At 31.9% G+C, this 22,734-nt stretch overlaps 3 protein-coding genes across 7 annotated transcripts; all 3 read left to right on the forward strand.

Annotated features, from left to right (window-relative positions):
* Positions 1–196: 196 nt before the first annotated feature.
* On the forward strand, positions 197–6,410 carry LOC123691764 (myosin-9-like). 5 transcript variants are annotated; one of them, XM_045636313.1, is made up of 21 exons: positions 197–330; positions 714–856; positions 1,161–1,214; positions 1,292–1,339; positions 1,421–1,547; positions 1,640–1,714; positions 1,795–2,135; positions 2,300–2,513; positions 2,602–2,732; positions 2,821–2,951; positions 3,090–3,237; positions 3,354–3,536; positions 3,616–3,731; positions 3,808–4,043; positions 4,133–4,269; positions 4,347–4,465; positions 4,647–4,764; positions 4,871–5,002; positions 5,163–5,279; positions 5,685–5,893; positions 6,329–6,410. In XM_045636313.1, exons 1-21 carry the CDS (start codon positions 294–296, stop codon positions 6,345–6,347), a joined length of 2,835 nt encoding a protein of 944 aa, XP_045492269.1. In that variant the 5' UTR covers positions 197–293; the 3' UTR covers positions 6,348–6,410. The 5 variants fall into 5 exon arrangements, with proteins under 5 accessions (XP_045492269.1, XP_045492270.1, XP_045492271.1 ...); XM_045636314.1 differs by having other exon boundaries at positions 5,172–5,279; XM_045636315.1 differs by having other exon boundaries at positions 4,871–4,987; positions 5,172–5,279.
* Positions 6,411–10,769: 4,359 nt separating this feature from the next.
* LOC123691912 lies at positions 10,770–12,258 on the forward strand. The gene has a single exon (XM_045636497.1). It carries the CDS (start codon positions 10,774–10,776, stop codon positions 12,256–12,258), a length of 1,485 nt encoding a protein of 494 aa, XP_045492453.1. The 5' UTR covers positions 10,770–10,773.
* Positions 12,259–12,616: 358 nt separating this feature from the next.
* Positions 12,617–16,403, forward strand: LOC123691693 (splicing factor YJU2). Its single transcript, XM_045636215.1, has 5 exons — positions 12,617–12,761; positions 12,842–13,054; positions 13,372–13,546; positions 13,828–14,005; positions 15,929–16,403. The coding sequence occupies exons 1-5, from the start codon at positions 12,738–12,740 to the stop codon at positions 16,284–16,286; spliced, it is 948 nt and encodes a 315-aa protein (XP_045492171.1). The 5' UTR covers positions 12,617–12,737; the 3' UTR covers positions 16,287–16,403.
* Positions 16,404–22,734: the final 6,331 nt, after the last annotated feature.

Below are 22,734 nucleotides of genomic sequence, written 5' to 3' on the forward strand. Positions count from 1 at the left end.
ATGCTATTAAGACGTATTGTGTTCTTAGAGTAAGGAATAAAATATTATAGAGAATACAGAAGGTGGTAGCGAAAATTCATCCGCAATAAGTACCTACATTTGACCTACATGGTACACACAAACTTAAACATTCGTGCAAGGAGGTCTCAATTTAATAATATAAAGCTTATGTCAAGTTTAAAATCAGAATTGTAAAATGACATAGACATTTTCTTGCAGGTTTTGTAAATTGTATTATCTAAATTAATTTTGTAGTTTTGCCTACATTTTGGATTTTTACAGATGAATTAACTATGTCTACTTCAGTGAAATCCATAAAAGATAAGCCTCGTAAGTATTTTTTTCAGTATGAAATCACATAGAGGTGGTGTAGGAATTTGAAGACAGGCGCTTCCATACCTAGAGCCTATAATTCCTTAGCTTAATTTTACATTCAATGTTACATATTATTGTATATGAATACTTTCTACGGTATAATATAAAATGGTTATGTCATGATTCAAATTAGGTCATCCAGAATATTGTGGTTTAGCAGCATACAAATATTTATTGGTTTTTTTTTGTTCTCCTTTCTTACCCAGTCGTACAATTTCATTAAAATTTAAAATTAACTTGGCGAAAAGTTGTAAATGTCGTGAAGTTGAATTGTTTCCTTTCTCCGTGTGCGGTTTTTAAGATAAATTTTTTGCATTCCTTTTTGTCTTTTTGCACAGATGCAGCGTCACGTATCATGCCCAGACAAACGGTTGCGTCAGCCGCGCGAGCAGCTCGCAATGCTACCAATAGAAATCTTGCTCTGCCGAATTCCCAACGGCTCTCTCCAGCCAGGGCCCCGCCATCTCCCGCTGCGTCTAAGGTTTGTACGAAATCTTAAAAAATATGAACGAACACGCAATGTGCAACAATGATGAAAATTAACATTAATATTTTTCTGTACGATTTTCTTAATAATATTGTGCGTACGTAGATACCACAGATCACAGAAACTAAAGGGTAGATACATATATCAACAATTCCATAGTTTGTTTTGTCAAGTGTGAGTGTATAGGTACTTATATAAAATCCCTGCTGTGTGCATATATATGAAACACTGCAGCTGTATTCATACCATTTCTTTATATTTTTTTATACAGTGTAAGAATAAGATCCTTATATTTCAGATAAAAACCGATATTCAACGCAGTGGTAAATCAGAAACAAAAACCGAAATTCAGGTAGGTATGCAAAATTATATTTATGTAGAAATAATGATAAAATAAATAAGTATTAAGTTTTACATATTCTTTTCCAGGTAAATAAAGCCCGTGAACCAGAAGCTGTAGCGGAATCGGACATTTTTGTGAGTATTTTATAACCGTTAGATTCCTGATAGTTATTCTAAGTAAGTACAATTTATTGACGGCAAATAATATTTTTATAGTTTCTGCATAATAAGGAACCAGTTTCAGAAGTAGTAGAAGGACAGATTGAAGAAGTTGCATTGCAAGATAATATCAAAGAAATTACAACAGAAGACGTTCAAAATAACCTTGACAGAAGTGATATTGGTATCTATAATTAAAATTCAATTCAATTCAAATGAATAGTCCTTATTATTTTTAGATTACACTTTTTTTACCTTAATTACACACTTTGACAGATATCCTGAGAAGCATTGATGAAAATTACAACAGCTCCATTACGTTAGATCCTGAAAAGCTCCTGCTTACAAGTGGTAAATATGTTTTAACTTTTTTTGGTCCATCTAATCGTGGTCATGTAGTAATCAGTATAGCGTATTATTTAATTATCCAGAAAGCGAAGAAATATCGCGTCCTCAAACGCCTGTACCAAGTCTTCCTCAAACGCCATATACCGTATCGAGCCGTCCGCAAACTCCTCGTCTACCAAGCCGACCAACCACGCCCGCTCCGTCAGCACAACGGAACAACACTCCATACAGCCGCCCCAATACCCCACAAAAGGCTACACCAATGCGACCGAAAACACCATCAAAGCTTGCACCAGCCCGACCGACGACTCCGATAGCGTACAGTCTGTCGAAATTACCCGCCAAAGAGGATGATATCAAGGCTACATATGCTGCGAAACAAAAGCAATTTCATCGCATGAAGAAAGAACTGGATTTAAAACAAGTATGGAAATGCATTGTTAAAGTATGCTTAATCTTATTGAATTCACGTAAGAAAATAAATCAATCAATTCGGTCGTAGATCACAGTAGGTTTATAGTACACACTTTTAACATTCTTTAAAGAACTCAATTTCACTAACGAGATCACATTTGATAACATTTTTAGCAAGCCCTATTAGAACTGTTTGACATCTTGCGAAGTTTACGTGAGCGTATGATAAATGAGGGTATATCTGCTGGTGGAGAAGGAGTGTCTAAATTGGTATTGTTCAATGTCGCTGATTGGACGGCTGATGAAATAACCCAGCTCTGTCGAAGTGCTGCTAATCCTTCAATTACTGATGGCGCCGTTGAACTGTTCAATACAAGTGTTTCGATAGGTAAGTAAAAATATACCTAATTATTTCTGCTCATAAAATGCTCTGCCTCAATTCAACTATAACATAAGAGATTTCATTTTATGCATAGATGAAGAAACGTTAGCCGATGTTGAAAGTAAAGCTGTCAATATACCAGCTTGTTTTGCGGATTTGTGTTTGAAAGCATTTACGGCGCGACAGGAATTGATTGACTGGATGAAAGAATACTTAGAGAAAGAGGTATATTGCAATTTTTATTATATGGGAGTTTTTACCCACTATACCTAATTAAAATAAAGAGAAAAATTTAATAAGTTCAAATTTTTAGCAAGAAGTTGACAACAATGCTTTGGACAGAATTGCTCTATACAATAATCAGGGGCTACAAATGTGCGAAGCACTTCGTGATTTAAAATCTCGTGCTGACGAAGCAGTGAACACCATCACAGTACTTTCAAAGTAACCATATATTGTACTTTATGAAAAATAATCTTCAATACTTACTTCAATTATTAGATTTAATGTTAAATGTAACGAATAAGACAAATAATTTAAATCACTAGATACATAATTATTATATATAAATTTTTTTGATAGACGTGCATGTCGAGAAAGGGCTACTCTATTATCTGTTGGTGAATCTTTAGTAAGAGAAGTAGCGCGCCTACGACAGGATTTGGAAGAACGAACCGCATCCAGAAGTGACGAGACACGTAATGACACCGAAACGGCAAAAATTTTGGAGGTAACTAATATAATCATAATATTATATATATATATATTATAATATTATATATGTCCATATAATTATATTAAAATATGTGTATACTATTATATTATTGAATATAACATGCATTAAAGGAAACACGTAAAGAACTAGAGGATGAGCGGGCTGCGAAAGGATTGATAAAAGAGAAGCTCGCTACGACTGAATCCCAATTGCGACAGACACGTTTGAGAGTTTCTAAAATGGATCGGCAGTTGCGTGAAGCTGAAGCAAGCATTGCCAGCCTTACTGGCACCGTTAAAAGTCTAGAAGATCAGGTAAAAATATCTAAATGTATGATAAATTTAAGTACGTCTTATTTTGCTATAGAAGCAGCTAAATTTGTTTTGTAACCAGAGCCGCCAACGAGAAGTACAACTCGAGGCAAGAGCAAGAAAGTTAAAGGAATCACTAAAGACAGGTGAAGTGGCGAGCAATCATTTGGCACAGCAACGAGACGCTCTTCAGGCCGAGTAATACTTTAAATATATAATTTTTTATAACAAAATTATGGTTAATATTATTTTTGACATAATTTTTACTTTTTAGGGTCGCTGATTTAACAGAGCAAATCAAGAACATGACATCTCAGCATAAATCAGCTATACAAGATCTTAATAATAAATTAAAAGATATAAATCTCACATTAGAAGCGGAGCGGGAATCTTCTCAAAGAGAAGCAGAACTTAACAGCGAGCTTAGAAACTCACTAGCAGAAAGTCAAAATACCATAGAAGAACTTAAAGCAAAAATAACTGAACTTGAAAATAGTAGACCAAATCCTGGTAATTTACCATCATGATAAAAGCTATATTTAAGTAGGTCGTAGTATTTTTGTTGTCCGTCGCAATAATCATTTCCAATTTGATAAAAGATTTTCCAACGGAGAGAGAAATGGATTTGTGGGCGGAACTACAGGCGACCAAAGACACGTTACGCATTGCTGAAGAAGAAGTAACAGCATCTAAAAAAGAAAAAGTTCGCTTCCTGGAAACGTTTACTAAAATGAATGTAAATATTATTTTGTCCTATTAATTAAAATATTTACAATTATATGTATGCCTATGGATTATTTTCATTATCCTAAGGAACCGGAGAACAAAATGGGTCTTCAACAGAAACTGGCTGCTGAATTACTGGGAAAAGAAGAGATAATTAGCAAAATGCAAACACAGCTTCGAGATCTAACCAAAAATATTAAACTTAAGTGAGTGGTTAATTAATAATAATAAGTGAAACATGCATTGTGCATTTGCAGTTGTGATTTAAATTTTAAATTCGCAACTAAAATTTATTAAAAGACATTGATGAGATTGCATTCAACGTAGATTTATAAAACTGCTGCTATTCGACCCTTTATAGTTCATTTTTAATTGTTTGTTTTCTAGTGAACAAAAAGTAATACAATACGAACAATACGTACGAGATTTGCAAGCTCACAATCGTGCCATTGCGAACTGTCAAGAGACACCCAATGGTATCAGTTATCAAGATTTACAACAAGAGGTATAAGTTATAATTGTTATAATAATTTTGGATGCCTATTGTATTTAAAAAAATATAGAGTATGTATAAAAAATGCATAGTTAAAATATATTTTATATGAATACAGATAATGAGTTTGAAGATGGGTCTTCTTGACGCAGTTCACCGCAATGAGGAATTATCAGAAATGTTGGCACAAAAAGAGCAGCAACTCGAACAACAGGACAAAACATCTCGTGCACAGGCAAGAGTCATCAAGGTTATTTTATGACAATTTACTTAACTAAATTTTTGAAAAATTTTTTTGAATAAAAACCTGCTAAGTACTATTTTTTTCAGCAAATCATGTAATTGGAAATCAGAAATATCATAACGATATTTTTTTATAATTTTATGGAATGATTTTAATTAACGAGTAGGTATCACAGATCCGAGAAGAATTAATCAACATGCTGAAGAACAAGGAAACGGAGCAGAGTCGTGAGCTTGCCGCTTTACAACAAGATTTGGAGCATCGAATGAAAATTGTAGACGATGTGAGAATCGCGTTTTTTTTTCAATATTTATTTTTCGATCTTTGTATTATATACAAAAAAGGATAATTCGTAAATCAGGAAATTGAAACCTTAACAAAATATTATAAATGTTATTTTATTTACAAAAAATGCACACGGCTTTATTATTATTTATTACCATAACAGCAAATATGGTAATACTGTGTGATAACAGCTAATGTTCGTGAATCTTATCTTAATATATATAAATCTCGTGTCACAATGTTTGTCCTCAATGGACTCCTAAACCACTTAACCGATTATAATAAAATTCGCACACTATGTGCAGTTCGATCTAACTTGAGAGATAGGATAGTTTAAACATGTAGGTACCACGGGCGAAGCCGGGGCGGACCACTAGTGATAATAATAAATCTTACAAAACAGGTGAACAAGCAGATCGCAGCCAAGGCTGACGAGATTCAAGAGCTGTTCTCGACTCTAGAAACAAAACAGCAACAGATCCATCGGCTGGAGAAGATCGTGCTGGCTCTTGAAGAACAGCAGCGGCGGGCTCAGGCGCAGCGGACCCGGCACGAGGAAAAGATTGCTGCGCTGGAGCATGAGCTTGCCGCAGGGGGCAATAGGAAAGACAAGTACATAATGTGTTTAATAATATTGTTTTTCGTGTTTATTCTTAGGGTGCTTTACCTATAGAAGATAATACAAATATGACTTTAGTTGCCATTAAAGTCATATTTAGCTAAGTACTCGAGTACGGAGTTGTGTATTCTTGTAGTATGATATTTTATGGCTTATTCAAATAAGAGCGGTATCCGTTACCGCCGGGGGTAGCGGTATCCCGATGGATACGGGATTATCTCTTACGTACTATAATAAAGAGACTATTCGCATACCGATGCGAGTGCGGTAGCGAACACGAATAGCCTATCGGTACCCAGTACCCACGGCGCGATACACAGCGGATACCGCTATAGTTTGAATAGACCTTTACAAATAAATACATACTTTAAAACTGAAGACTTAAGTTAAACGAGTCCCATCACTAACCTTTGTTTTCTTCTTTTCAGGAGGTTCGTCTTCTTTTGAAATGAGATGAAAAAGTTTTTCAAAAATAAACAATCCTTGAAAATTTGTGTTACTGTCTTTGTACTTATTGGGTGTTTTGTAAATTAGTACATACTTATGTAATTTTCTGAATAAATTTTTAATTATGATGACATTATGAAATAATTGAAGGCCATAAATTCCTCATGAACTGTCTCCCGTTGTATAAAATTAAAATAATGTGCGTTCTGACTCTGAGAACTGCGAAAATATTTTTTTTTTTCTATAAATTACATAGGTACTCTGGGATCCTACTTCCGAGGAATTTTTAACTTATAATAAAAAAAAAAACTACCTTTCCTAAAATTATTGAAATTGGGATTTGGGATAATCTATTCGAGGGGTAGTTATTAGACTATTTATCTCGGGATTGAAAAATCGGCCCTAAAAGTATTTTAAATCACTTTAAAAAAATTATAAATGTGGCATTTCGGTAATTTTTTAGGTGGGTAACACTACGTTATGTTTCCGAGTTTGACATTCCTTGTTCATTGGTATAACCAAGAAGCTTATAATTATGTATAACCACAATATACAGATACATACAGTAAGGAAACTTCATACAAAATTTTCGAAATGGGGGGGGGGACCCCCATAAAGCGTGTTTACGAGGGTATTGAGGAGGATCGATAGTAGCGGGTGACACATCCACAGATTTTGAATATAGTATGGAAAAAAGTTTAAAGTGATGTCAATTCACATTAAATAAATATCGATTGTTTCAGTTTGTAGCCCTTTCAATAAATATATTTGTAAATACCGTATCTGACTACAAGTTAAAATGAGACTATTTTTTAATTTCTATAGATATGCATGAGTTTTAATTTTAAGGTTTTTATTTTCTATCAAAATGATAGCTACAAATAGTCAATATTAGGAGTCCATTCTGTTTAAAGATCGCATCTATTTTTACGCAATCTAGAAGAGCACAAAAATCTAAAAAAATTGAAACCTTAAAAAATCTTGTTTAAATTTATGTGCATAATTACGTAAATATTAGGGAAGAAAAAGATCTAAGATATTATAATTATTGTATTTTTATCGATACGTGGCGTCTCCACTTTGTCAAGCACTAAGCCTGTCAAACTATTTTCTTTTTCTTCCTAAAACAAGAAGGTAGAGGTTCTATGCTCGTATAATAATATGTAATTTTAATTTATTTTTGCATATTTTGTGTTTTTTAATTTAATTTAATTTATCGTTTTAAAAATAATTTAGTAGGTATACCTACATACAAGTATTGTTAATTCTGGTTTAAAATAATTATTGAATATTTATGTATAATACAAATATCAAGAATTATAAATAATTTAGGTACATTAAATAGCCTTCGGCGTCCATAACAAAACAAGATTTTGAAATATAGCACTGATAAAAACGTATTTATTTACTTTTACAAGCTGTATTAATTCGGATTGTTTCTTCTTGTAAATTCATATTTAGGCTACACCACACACCATTTTTGTATTTTAACGGGATTTAATCTCAAAATTACCACAAAATCAACTGTGAAAAAAAGCAAACAGAAATATACAGGCCGAAGCTATACGTCATAATTTCATCGCAGGGGCTTAGTTTCCTAACTGTATGTACGTAGTATATCTGTATATATCTGTCAACTGTGGTATAACCCAAGAAGCTTATATCTAATACACTGGAGATTTCGGTATGAACATTGACGTGTAGCAAGAAAATATTGCCCAGTTCATGTTTTTTATCACTTTCACACCTAACTTGGTATTGCCACTGTTAATACGAAGTTTTCCCAAGGCTACTATGTATGCTGTAATATTCTGTGCAAAAGGTTAGTTTTTGTACATGAGTTTGTTGATAAATTGCCAAAAACGTCATTCAGAAGCATTGTTGGATGAGACAATTATTATTTATGCTAAATAAAATAAGTATCTGAACCAATTATTAAAAAGCGATACTCCCTGATTATGGGTAGTCACCATAATAAAATTGTAGCAACTCTCACTTTGTCAATATGGCATGTGTGTCAAAAAAATTGCGTCGCTTCGAATATTTAAGTTAATATTGTTGCTTATTTAATGAATATTTTCCGAATATAAAGAATGCATTGTATTGTGCAAAATTGCAGAAGTGTTTGGACACCAAATTCTGGCATAGAATTTCACAGGCAATTGTATATTTACGTTATTTACAATATTCCTCAATACTCCTGCATTTACCTGTTTAGAATCATTTCAATGGCAAAAAATTGTCTAATTTAGCATCATTTTAGTAAGCAGTCATGTTAAATTTGTTATTTCCCCAATACTTTATCATTTTTCAACAAGTTTTCAATAAACAAATTTAACAAGTAAGGCAACCATGATGACGAGTATTTATGGATAGCGAGGAGAATATATGAGTCGATACATATCAAACTCCGGTAAGTCCACTCCCCGCCAAAATTGAGATAACAATGGCGCCAATTTTGAATTGTAAAACTAAACCAGTCTGTACTTTTCAAAGTTAGGTAAGTCAATCGTATCTATATTAAAATAAGGTCTAAAGTAAATGTTTTTTTTCAAACGCCGGTATGTCCGTCGACAGTGGTTTATCAAACTCAGGTAAGTCCATTTCGACCAATCACAGCGCAGTATGGCACTAAAATGGCTGCCATTTCTCTCAATTTTGTTGAAGCTAACACGTGTGACCAATGCTTATAAATCGTTTTAATTGATAAATGATGGAAGAAAACAGTTTTACTATAGAGGTGGTGGTTCTAGACAAAGCAAGGAAAAAAACAATATCAAAAGCTAAAACAGACAAGGCTCCGAAAACAGCTAAAAGATAAATGAAACTAGACGCACAGCACACGCACAGTAGTTATTCCCAGCCATAAAGCCCAGGACCGTACTGAGATTTTTCAACCGTTTTGATTTATTGAGCCTTCTCTTTGACCAGCAGTGGGATGATAAAGGTTAATAATAATAATAATTTGTATCTTTTAATTTACATATTTTATTTTAATGTCCAATACTTACAACGCGCCGAACTATCTACCTATTTCCACCACCTCAGTACGTCCCAAAACTAAGTTCTATCAAAGTCCTGTAAGTCCATTCGAGATTTTTCAAATTCCTGTAAGTCCAAGACGATGTTTTTCAAAACCCGGTAAGTCTTGCTGGTACATATCAAACGCCTGTATGTCCAGATTTAAATCTAATTTTGTGGCATAATCATCAAGTAATACGTTTCTTTTTCTTCGTAAAAATAATTCTAATGTATTATATTATATCCGTCATAAATTATAAAGGTCCAAACATATTGTTTTTTTAAGTTATTAAAAATACCTCGATTCCCACATTTCTGTTAGAATGGACTTACCGGAGTTTGATATGTATCGACTCATATTGTAATAACAATATTATGATGAAAATTTAGAACACCATTTTAAAGATTGTTACTAGTAATGAAACAACACACGACATCGGTATTGCACTCACATGTAGTTATAAGATTGTTCGTTTTTACATTGAAATTTATACTTTTTTAACTTGCCTTATATTTTTTGTTTTACGTATTTCAGCTTTCCAAAAAGTAAAATAAAAAGAAATATATGTGCCCATCAAGATTACTGAGGATTACGACCCAGAAAAAAATACCTTTTGAAAAATAAACTTTGTAAAGTTAGCTGAAATTTGTGCAAGGCCGCTATAAACAGTTTTTCTTTGATGATTTTGGCTTGAAATTGACCCGTCGAAGCAACGCGTTTAAAAAGAAGATCTGAGTAGGTTACAATTTGGTAAACAGCATCTGATGCAAAACACAACTTTCCTCTATTTACCAAGGATGTTAATGCTATATATCGGTTCATATCCAAGCTTTGTAGCCAAAAGTTATTTATAACTATCATTCTATGCCAATTAAAATTGTATACGTACCTATAAAGTATGACCATAATATTATAATATAAATACTGTTAAAAATATACCTATGTCGTTATTATTTATAGACCATGATTTTTAGTTTTTTCTATTTTGAAAAATCCTGAATTTACAAACCAGCGTGGTCACTCAACAGAAAGAGACAAAAAACATGACTGACGTCATTCTAGGTCATATTTTCTTGTTACAAGTTAATGGTCATAGTGCAATCTCCAGTGTATTAGATATAATGGTATAACCCTCAGTATATGTTAATGGGGAAAGAGAGATCTAGTCTAGATAGTATTATACTTAATAATATGAGTAAACAGGGTAGCACCAAAGAAATATGTAATAACTTTTCAAATACTTTTACAGACGAAATTTCGCAAATAAAACACTTATGTAATGATGTCTGGCTCGATAGGAAGGACTATGTAAAAAAAGCAGACGTTTGCATGAGATTGCAACCTGTTAGCGATACGCAAGTTAAAAAAGTTATAAGTAATATGAACATCAATAATTTAGTGCGCATGTCTGATCTTAAGATTGTAGTGAACCAAATAAGCCCAGTCATTGCGAGATTAATTAATATGTCAGTAAAACAACATATATTTCCAAACAAGTTAAAAGAAGCAATAGTTAGACCAGTTTTCAAAAAAGGAACCCGTAATAATTATTCTAATTACAGACCCATTGCTATTTTATCTAGTGTAGACAAAATTATAGAAAAATGTATTATTAATCAACTCAGTAATTATCTTCAAAAAAACAGTATATTAAATTCATGTCAACACGGATTTCAAAAAGGAAAAAGTACAAATACATTATTATCTAACTTTACAAACGAAATAAATGCACACCTTAATAATAAAAACTTTGTTGTAACAGTGTTATTCGATTTTAAAAAGGCGTTTGACACTTTAGAAACTAACACCCTTTTAAACGCAATGGAGGAGTGCGGGGTCGTAGAACCCCTTAACAATTGGTTCCGTGACTACCTTACATCACGCTCTTTTAAAGTCCGAATAGAAGACACTTTCAGTGATGGGAAAGCGGTTCTGTGCGGAGTCCCTCAAGGTTCTGGCTGCGGGCCTGTGTGCTATCTTATGCACGTAAACAGTCTATGTGGTGTACTGAAACATTGCTCAGCACACATGTTCGCAGACGACCTGTGTGCCATGCGCGCGGGTACGGACCTCGCGGAGACCTGCCGGCTCGTACAGACTGATATAGATGCAGTAGTCAAATGGTCACATGACAATGGAATAGTCTTAAATACTGATAAAACTAAGCTTTTAATCGTACACTCACCATACCTACCTCTCAGTCAAACATATTCCATGTTCACCCACACTTTTGAATGCATCCATAATCAATTTAAAACTTGTATTTGTAAACCGATTGAACGCGTGAAAACTGTTACATATCTGGGCATGAGGGTGGATGAACATTTTTCTTGGACTACACATATAGACTATATATATGATAAATTAAAAGTATTGTTAGGTAAATTCTATCACCTAAGTTACAAAGTTCCTATAAAGACTTTAAAATGTCTGTACATGGCCCTTGTTGATTCTATTCTTAGTTATTCTCTGGATTGTTATGGACTTACTACTAAAACTAACTTAAACAAATTGGAAAATATGCAAATTAGATTTTTAAAACTCTTAGTCAGTAAAAAGATAAAAGATAAATATAAACATAACTATAGAATGCTATTTAAATTTTGTAATATCCTTCCAGTCAGCCTTAAGCACAAATATCTTCTTGCTGTAAACAACCATAGCTCTATTTCTTCTCTAATTCTTTTAAATACCAATCATACAACAAGGTCAGTGACCTCAGGAAAATATGAAGTACCTAGAGTCAATAATTATTTTGGAGATCGAACCTTAGATAAACGTTTACCATATTTTCTCAATAGTTTACCAGAATACATACGAACAGAAGCAAATATCCACAAATCTAAAAGATTATTAAGAAAACACCTTCTTCAGTCATTAGAATGCTAAAGCACAAGCTCCTAAATAGATATACCTACTCACTCAAATAAAAATTTATACATAATACCATATTTTATAACAGTTATTAATATATTTATATAATATATTTAGTTATAGATAAGATATAATATATTACTTGATCCCAAAGACAAACTGCATGTGCAGTTTTGTGGGACTTAGACTTAAGTTATTGTTAGTAATAATTTGTAATAATAATTTCAATAATAATAAAAATAAAAATAATAAATAACCACATTAGAGGATATAAGCTTCTTGAACCACATTAACACATTTGACATCACTGACGTGACAATTGACCATTGCAATTGACATACAATGATGGCAGTTGACACTTGACATTTAATAATTATCAAACATCGTGTTGTGTTTGGTGAAACTACGTCTGCAAAGCGTATAAAATATTTTACTAATTACTTAGATAGGTAATCAGAATTCCAGAAATAAGAGTAACAGTTTAATCAGCTAAAATGTCGGAAAGAAAAGTTTTAAATGTAAGTACTTTTCTTCTAAGTTATGTATGTAACATTGTTGGCATTCACTATATAATATTTTGCTTATTTCTCAATTTCAGAAATATTATCCCCCGGATTTCGATCCGTCTAAAATCCCTCGCATGAAATTAGCGAAAAACCGACAATATACCGTAAGATTGATGGCTCCATTTAATATGCGATGTGCCACTTGTGGAGAGTACATTTATAAGGGAAAGAAATTTAACGCCCGAAAGGAAGATGTGGAAAATGAAGACTACTTGGGTATCAGGATATACAGATTTTATATTAAAGTAAGTACCTGTCATGCGAGCATTTTTATTCTAGGTTCAATTATTTAATTATTTTGGCACCCTGATATTCTCAGGAGCCTTCATTTGTTTGGATTATCTCTCAGGTTGGAGATTGGATCCCCTGTTTCCACATTAAACCTACCTTGCAATTGCATTTATAAAATCTGAAGTAATAATAATAATTTTTATTGTTTTTGTATTTTACCAATTTTAGAATTGCCTTTTTGTTACATTTTGTTTATCCTTCGCCCGCTCACTTTTTCAAAGTTATATTAAACATCATTACTATAAATAAATATATAAATAAAATGTTACAGTGTACTCGGTGTCTACAAGAGATATCATTCAAGACAGATCCCAAAAATACAGATTATGAAATAGAAGCGGGTGCGACCAGAAATTTCATGGCATTGAAATTGGCTGAAGAACAAGCTAAAAGAGAAGAAGAGGAACAGAAAGAAGAAGAAGCTAATAATCCCATGAAATTATTAGGTAATACATTATATAATATGATAAAAGGAAGTATATCATAACATACATAATCATATAAATTGAATAAATAACCTTTATCAAAAATTCCGATGGGTCAACTTAATTTCTTATCTTTTAATATCTTTGATATCTTTTAATGCAGTCGATTTTTTTTTTTTACTTTAATAATGAGACAATACCTTAATTTATGATTTTTCATTAACCTTCATATTTCCAAAATTAATTTTACAACTTTCTAATTATGAATTTTGTGTAATATATAATTTTTTGTCACATTGCAGAATACAGAACAGAACAGTCAAGGCAAGAAATTGAATTGTTGGAGAGTCTTGAAGAACTCAAAGAGCTAAATCGTAGACAAAGAACGGTGGATTATGAGGGAATGCTGAAGCAATTCCAACCAGAAACAGCAGAACAAAGAAAGGCGCGCGAGGAACAAGAAGATAATGAATTTATAAAGTAAGATTAAAAAATTCTACTTACAGTATATGTAGTACTAGCTGTGCTCCGCGGTTTTACACATATTCCTCCGTTTCTGTTGGTCGTAGTGTGATGATATACAGCCTATAGCCTTCCTCGATAAATGGGCTATCTAAAACTGAAAGAATTTTTTAAATCAGACCAGTAGTTCCTGAGATTATCACGTACAATCAAACAAACAAACTCTTCAGCTTTATAATATAAGTATAGACTATAGGCTATAGATGATAATGTCTTAAGAGTGTATATGTACTAAAAATAGTCCAAAACATGACAATAAATAATGGCATAATAAGTATTAAAGGAAACTGGAATTATTCATAATCATCATTAATATTAATATTAATAAGCAATAATTTACTAGACTTTTTATGTTATAGCTGTTTATCAGGACAATATTTCATTATATCCTATCTTAGTCTCTATAATAATTAATAACTAAAATGAAATATACAATATTCATTAACAACATGTTTCCTTCTCTTCTTTTTTTATTTAGTGGAGCATACTTTTTAATATCAATACCAATTCAGTTAAATTAAAAATGTGTTTATATAGAGAGGGCCACTTGAGCTAGACTAAAAAAAAAAAATGTAGTTAAATAAGTTAAAAGGACAGATTATAATGAAATTATATTAAACTAGCGATCCGCCCCGGCTTCGCCCGTGGTTATTAAGGAAAAGAGACATGGCAAACTGCGGACCTGAACGCTGTTTCACCAAGACAACGCACCAGATCACAAAGCGTCAGTTGCGATGGCTGCCATTCAAAAATCGGCATTCCAAATGCTTGAACACCTACCCTATTTTTTAGATCTAGCTCCTATTTACTTTTATCTCTTTCCTCGGCACAAGAAACACTTTCTTAGCAATAAATTATTTTAAGACGACAGCGAAGTGATGGCCGCGTGGAGGGGTTTTTGTGGATGAAGTCAAAGTTTTTTTTTAAGTTTATGAAAAAAATATTGAAGTATATTTTCTAGTTAGAAGACTATCTAGAGAACTACATAATTATTATTACTGTAATGACCTTGTTTAATATTGATTATCATTACTTTTGGATCAACCCATGTACATGGGATATTCGTATCTCATACTAAATGTATGGGGGTTTCAAGTTAATTTTTTAGATATTTCTCGTTTTATTTTTAAAAATTTATTATGGCCATTTTACTCATTAGGTTAAATACTTTCGATATCAGTTTAAAGTTTTTTGATATCTGTAATAGTTACGGAATAATCGCCTGTGCACGCTTAACGATTACACCCTGTATAAGATTATAACTGTTATTTAATAAGTAACATATTCATGTTCTCGCACAAGAATTTATAAATGATCACATTCTTCCCTCTTAAAAATTAGTTTTATTGTTAGGGCAAAACCCACTAAATGGCATCATTGTTATTACTATTATTATATGTATTGTTATGAATTAATTGTGAATTAGATGCGTGGGTGAAAGAAATATTCATGCCTATCAAGTAGTTTCGGAGTTATATTACAACAAACAAACTAAAAATCGAATCGAGCTTGATTGCTTGATTGAAGAGTTTGTATCATTAGCCTTTCGTCTGCAGATTCACCCACATGGTTTAAGAATTCCCATTGGAATGAGTTGTTGCTGTAAAAAGTTATCTTTGTAATTTTCAAAGTGTTTCCAGAAAATACATCATAAAATCGCTCTGTTGCAAAGTGAAAGAAAGAAAAATAAACATCATTTTCTCATAATTTATAATACCAGTAAAGCTGTAAATACATACTCATTTTGTTATAAATAAATTGCAGAGGCGTATTAAAATTTATAAAAACTTGACATGTTTAACAGTTCACAAGGAGGGAGTCTGCGTGACGTGGGTCAGATCAGCTAGTAAGCAAATAAAAATAAAAAACATTTTGTTACAGGTCAGTTAAATTCAACAATCCTTCAAAGCACAAAGTAGTGTCAGAAGAAATAATCGAAGATGTTGATGAAGATTATGAGCCAATTGCAAAGAATATTAAAACAGAGGATCCACCACCCAAGCCAGTAGTTGCAAAGAAAGAAACCTGGAACAAAAGCATAGGTGTCATATCTAAGAAGACACCTTTAGCCAATCTAGTAAGGAGTAAGAAACCAGAGACAAGTAAAAGTGTCAGTGAAAAAGATGTGCAAGGTTCGTCAAATTGTTCTAATAGTGGAAATAGTAAAGATAGTGAGCAAGCAAAGCCTTCAGGACTATCGCTATTAGCTGATTATTCAGGCAGTGACAGTGATTCATAGTGAGTTATCATTTGCATGTTTTCTTACATTGACTCTGTATGTAGCCTTTATGTGACATATCTTGGGGTATTCTGATTGGAGTACAAATTAAAAGAAATATAATGATTATGTTACATGCGTTTGGTTTTTTATTTTCTTAATTACTGATCCGATTCTTATGGTTGTTGCTAAAACGATTTGAATTATTGACCAAGAAAATATTGACCATACGACATAACACTTTTAATAGGTACTTATAGGATTTAAAATACTTGACTAGGTACTTTGTATTAATATATTTTAGTTTGGAACATACTGTACTTAATTTGTTTTTCTTTTTTCAATTTTTATTTCTTTTTTTTCTTTCATAAGTATTGACTTATTGAAAATGTCTATTTGTTAAAGTTATTTCTAATTTAAAGATATGTTGATCTTGGTGGAGCATAATTCTTTGTTTGCTTACGAACGATATGTACCGGAAATCGACGTAGTATATTTCTTATCAAATTATATGGGACAACAACTTTTTAATGTGGATGATTATGTGCGGCATTTCTGAGGTATGGTCTGTACTAACTTCCTTTCAGATTGCATTTTTCTATGTAGTCTCATATTAGTAGCTTTTTTAGTAGTAATCTCATATTACTAGCTTTCCACCCGCGGCATCGCTCGCGCAGTCAAAGAGAAACCCTCATAGTTCCCGTTCCCGTGGGATTTCCTAGATAAAACCTATCCTATGTCCTTTCTCGGGTATCTCAAACTCAAACATTTATTTATTCAATTAGACTTCTTCGAGAAGCACTTTTGAAACGTCAATACATATTTTTTTAACATTTACCACCGATTCGGAAAGCAGTATCTATGGAGAAGAATCGGCAAGAAACTCCATAGTTGCTCTTTTAAATCATTTCAGTATTACAATTTAATTTTACAAAATATGTAACTAACTGTACGTATATATTATCATAATATTTGGCATAATAGAACTGTCCTGTGGTTTTTACGCGACAACCCTCCATGGGTTTTTATCTTCCATATATATTCCTTAATGCTGTAATAGGCTCTCTGAACTAATACGTTTTTTTACATAATTTTTAAATTTAGCACTACTAAACTCTTTAATACTATGAGGAATTCTGTTGTAAAAAAGTATACCTTGGCCCATAAATTAATTTTTAACTTTAGCTAACCGGTAAAATGGCATTTCAATTTTATTTCTGTTCCTTGTGCCATAACGGTGTCTATCTCCTACTCTTGTGTGTAAGTCTGCGTTTTTGTGTACATATAAAATATTATTAAATATATACTGTGATGGTACAGTGAGGATACCAGTGTTCTTAAAGAGATCTCTTAGTGAGTCCCTAGCACGTAAATTATATTATATAGAGCGTTTGGCTCTTTTCTGTAATATAAATATAGTTTCTATATCTGCAGCCCTGCTCCATAGCAGAATTCCATAGGATATAATGCTATGAAAGTAGCTAAAATAAACCAATTTAGCCGTGTCTTCATCAGTGAGATGCCTTATTCTTCGAACTGCATATGCAGCTGAACTAAGCTTAGCAGCGGTGGTATCAAAATATCTCTATACCAAATTTCATGCAAATTGGTTCAGTAGTTAAGGCGTAATTGAGTAACAGACAGACAGACAGAGTTACTTTCGCATTTATAATATTAGTATGGATTATTAGATATTTTATGAGAGATACCAAAGAGATAACAATTTCTGATAATTACGTGTGCTCTTTTTTCTAAATGCAAAAGGTAAGGTTATGGTACAGTTCAGTCAGTCTCCAGGAAAGTTCAGTTTGGGTAGATGTAAAATAATAAATTATTTTAATACCTCTATTATATCATCTAAAGCCGAGTTCAATAAAGATAACAGTTATTTTCGAAACTCATCTAATATGTCTCTTTTCGACCTTTCCTTTGATATTGTTATTATTTGTATGCATTGGTTATTCAATAACTTTGTCATTCAGACCCCGATATTAGCTGATAATACAAAAAAAAAGGTTAACAGCAAATCTCCGTTAAAATCGGATTACGTCTAGCCGATGCTCTCATGCTATTGTACTGCACTTTTTCTATAATGGTGTCAATTCTCTGCAAAAAGTGACGCTTGCTATATTAGTCGTATATGTTTTCAAAGAATAAGTAATAACATTTGATATTGTTTACGTATAATAAGATCTCATTAGTAAGTGGTTATTGATGAAACAATGAAACCTATATTTGAAAAAATTGCTTAGTTTTTAACCGACTTCAAAAAAAGGAGGAGGTTATCAATTCGGCCGGTATGTTTTTTTTTATGTATGTACACCGATTACTCCGAGGTTTCTGAACCGATTTACGTGATTATTTTTTTGTTCGATGCGGAATTGGTCCCATAAAAATTTAATTGGGATAGGCCCAGTAGTTTTTATTTTATGAGCATTTTTGTCTGTATTTGTAAATGTTGCAAGTGCAAGTTTGAAGTCGGTTGTTTTTAACGCAGTTATCACTTGTGTATCTATGCAGATTATTGTAAAAGTAACAGGAAGGTAGCAATGATAATACCGTGAAAATATATAAAACAGTATGGATGTGTGCTTGTTACGATTATGGGAAAATAAAATAACTGAAAAGATTTTACTGGGCGGTAATTTATTTATAGAATTACACATAAGCTATAGAAATATAATATTTTTTACCAACGAGTTTGTACGCGGGTACAACCATGCGCTTGACCATGCGGCATAGTAGCTAGTTACACCACTAATTACTAAATAATTACTACGTATTGTAATACCTTCAGCTACAAAGAAAAGCCGCTCATAATGATGAATATCAAGTATTAAAACACTTAAATTTTATCGTAAACGTCATGTAATGTGGAATATTTCTGTCCATGGCAGAATTTTCAGAATTATCAAATTGATACGGAAACATTTGCAACTGGCGCTTTCAACTTTATAGAAATTACAGTAAGAACAGTAACTTTTTATCATAACAATGCAATGGTATTTATCGTTAAAAGATAACTCATAATTATGATGATTTATTAAAAGAAAATATTTTTGTGATATTATTTTTAAACAATTTGTATTTTGGTGGCGTCATGATATAAGTGCGGTATTTTATTTTGTATTGTCATCAATATTCAGGGTTAGGATAATTCGAAACTTGCAATTTTTTATCTAATATTAAACATCTCTACAGTGTCGATGATGTTTTCACGCGTAATTTTCCTATAATACATATTTATGTAAGTAATATTAATGTCAAAGAGTCTACTCTTTTTTAATTTGAGAATACATATATAGGTCTACCAGAATCTGATAAGAAATCAAAGATTTTCATGTGGCAACTTATTTGACAACTATCAAATTGGTTGTCAAATTATTTGTCTTTTTTGCAGTAAATGAATAATTTTTAGGATTTTGTCTAAAAAATCTTCGAAAATGTCGACAAAGGCACTGCGATCACAAGCAAGAGGTGTTGTTTATAATGTGTATAGAAAAACATTCAATGAAGAAGTGTCAAACACATCACAATTTTCAATTTTGAAGATTTTATTGGTAAATTGGACTTACCCGTTTTGATACTTTAAATTAAAAAAATATTATATCTAGGTAAATAATAATATAATAATATTGTTTGTTGATTAGAATATAATTTTATGAAAACTTATTACAGGAGTTTCCAATTCGGCTATTCGTCAAGTCCAAGCTGTCCAAGTCAATTTTATGTGTTTTTCTGTTAATACTTACGAAAATAAACATAGTTTTATTTTATTTATAAAAAATTATAAGCAGTTTTGATCTACATTATCATTATATCGATATTTTCACATGGCATACTGGTAATGAATATACAAATATAGGTATGTGTAAATAATAATATGTATTACCTGTATAAAAGTAATATGTATAATTGTATATTATACAATATACATGTAAGTATGTACCTACATAATATTAAGTGGATATCTCATTATTTAGTACAGTATTGTCCACTTATGTAATGTGACTAATGATATTGAGGACAAAATAAAAAATAAGCAGTATCAAGATCGTTCAGTCCATTTTCCCTAGGGTTGCACACTCAAAATTTTGATTTCCCTAATTGCCATCAGATTCTGGTTTACCTATAGGTACTTATGTGCTGAAAGTATTTGGCCCTAAATTAAAAAAAAAACTAACTAATAAGATAGTTTTTTTTTTAATTTAGGGCCGATTTTTCAATGCTTGGATAAAACTTATCCGTCCAATAAAGTATTACACGTTAATATTAAAATGTCACGTAAACTGTCAAATACGGGCAATTAGAATAGTTTTTAAAATGGTAGTTTTATACATTATTCGACGAATAAGTTTTAACCACAGAACAGTAAGAACATAATAGAAGTGCGATGTGGGCGTGGCCCACGTGTCACTAGTAAGGTAAGATCACCTAACTCGCTCTCAGTTGTGCGCAGAAAAATATTCGAGTCGGTTGTCAGCTGTCAAACCTTATTTCCATATTTATTCATTATTTAGAGCGTGTTGTTCGGTATTAGAGTGGAAAAATGATAGCAGACGAAATAATATCAGCAATCGAGGCATTTCATACCATCGGTAAGTCTTATTTTAATTTATTTTAAATATATTTTACGTTACAACTTCGCTCGTCATAATTTGTCAAAAATTTATAAAAATATTAAGTCAAAATGAACCTTAATCCATAAGAAATAAGTACTAATATAGATTGAACAGCAAACAAGACTTTCTGGAATATTATTGCAATAAACAAACGAATGTTGGATTAGTGATGCATGTGGCGCATATCGACAGTATCGATACTTTAGAAAAGACAAACATTATAAATATTAAATTTTATTCTATTTTTCCTTAGCTTTCATTTGTCCTATTTATTTATAGATTTTCGAAAGAGCCTAATTTAAAAGAGAAATGGATAATAAATGCAACGTGACGAGTTAACTGGATGCCGAACAGCAATAAGCAGTCTAACAAAGGCCACCGATGCATCAAACCTACGGCAGTTCCAAGATTTAAAATAATGCATATTTTCTGTTTGTTTTGTAAATATAGATTTATACTATTCTATTCCGTTTTTTATTTAAATATAATGATATGAAAAGACGTACTTAGTAGTAATAAACATACTCCAAATGTGACACATTATCCTATACTCATATAATAGAAAGAAAAAAAAATGCACAAAAATATATTTATTTGTGAATTATCGATAACAAGGCTGACATCCCTTAGAGCATAGCATCAGGTTATTGTCAAGTTAATGTCATTAATTTAGAGTGACACAAATTTCAACCTTATTTCTATGTGTTGAGGTTCAAAGTTATATCTATCGAAAATTAACGCCCTCTGTTGTGGAGTAGCTGAATGTTTTCGAATTTGGAATTTCTGAGCAAAGAGAAACAAAACAGCTAATATACCTAGGGATGTTATACTAAAATAAACCGTAACATAGTGATTTAGGGTACATATTGAAATGCTGAATTTATAACCTTAGTCGGTTTTTACTCAAATTAAGCCGTCCAATCAAAGGCATAGTTTACTTGTAGTGTACTGTATAACTATCGGTTTAAATGTGTGGGTTTGGCGACACTGGTTTTCATACTAATTATGACATAATAGCACTTCTATTATGTTCTTACTGTTCTGTGGTTTTAACCAAGGATTGAAAAATCAGCCCTTAGAAGGACAAGCCTATTTAGCATACAGAATAATAATAGCCATTGTTGGGTTTTACATTTTGAGATAACTGATATTATATTTTCTATGCCTCACATCAAAATAAATAAATAAACAATTTTTATAAATTCTTTGACTATTAAGAATATTATCAAAATTCAATATCTTATCTTTTTGATTATAATAATGCAAGCATTATTTTTAGCTGTGTTTTTGTTTACTTTCGTTAATTTTAACATCGAATCTGTATGAAATTTTAAATAGTGCTAACTGACTAAAGTATTTTAGTATTGCATTTTGACAACCAACTAATGTAGGTACTCACTAATCATCAAAGAAAATGATAAATCTGTCCTGTTTGAGAATCTCGCGCAATCTTATAATGTCGTTTTGTCTATAGATAAACAAGATTAAGATAGAGAGGCCTAAATCCTAAAGAGAAATCTCTTTCAGGCATTGGCAAGAGTATGTGGGGCATTTAAATGACGCCATTTAACAACACAGCGTTCAACATGCGGATTAATTAAAAAAATATATTATTATGAATATCAGGCATAAAAATGTTAAACAAACGAGAATATTGTCGGTAAAATAAAACTACAATTGTAAGAAAACAGCGCATGCACGTCGCCGCATGCCATGCAATCTTTACATGGCAACACATAATTTTCGCTCTGTCTCGCACTGACTCTCTGACTTACATTTCATACGTTTTCGTTACGGTTTTAGGTAGTTACCTTTTTTAATAAAATTGAATAATTATTTAAACAAAA

This window comes from Colias croceus, chromosome 5 (assembly GCF_905220415.1).
Source record: "Colias croceus chromosome 5, ilColCroc2.1".
Lineage (NCBI taxonomy): Eukaryota > Metazoa > Arthropoda > Insecta > Lepidoptera > Pieridae > Colias > Colias croceus.

Bases quoted from the DNA above. Each gene is read 5' to 3' on its own strand.
- LOC123691912 (XM_045636497.1), top strand. From the start codon at position 10,774: ATGTCTGATCTTAAGATTGTAGTGAACCAAATAAGCCCAGTCATTGCG.
- LOC123691764 (XM_045636313.1), top strand. From the start codon at position 294: ATGTCTACTTCAGTGAAATCCATAAAAGATAAGCCTC. The intron at 4,044-4,132 runs GTAATTTACCAT...ATTTGATAAAAG, and splicing joins AAATAGTAGACCAAATCCTG to ATTTTCCAACGGAGAGAGAA. The intron at 4,466-4,646 runs GTGAGTGGTTAA...TTTGTTTTCTAG, and splicing joins ACCAAAAATATTAAACTTAA to TGAACAAAAAGTAATACAAT.
- LOC123691693 (XM_045636215.1), top strand. From the start codon at position 12,738: ATGTCGGAAAGAAAAGTTTTAAAT. The intron at 12,762-12,841 runs GTAAGTACTTTT...TCTCAATTTCAG, and splicing joins CGGAAAGAAAAGTTTTAAAT to AAATATTATCCCCCGGATTT. The intron at 13,547-13,827 runs GTAATACATTAT...GTCACATTGCAG, and splicing joins TAATCCCATGAAATTATTAG to AATACAGAACAGAACAGTCA.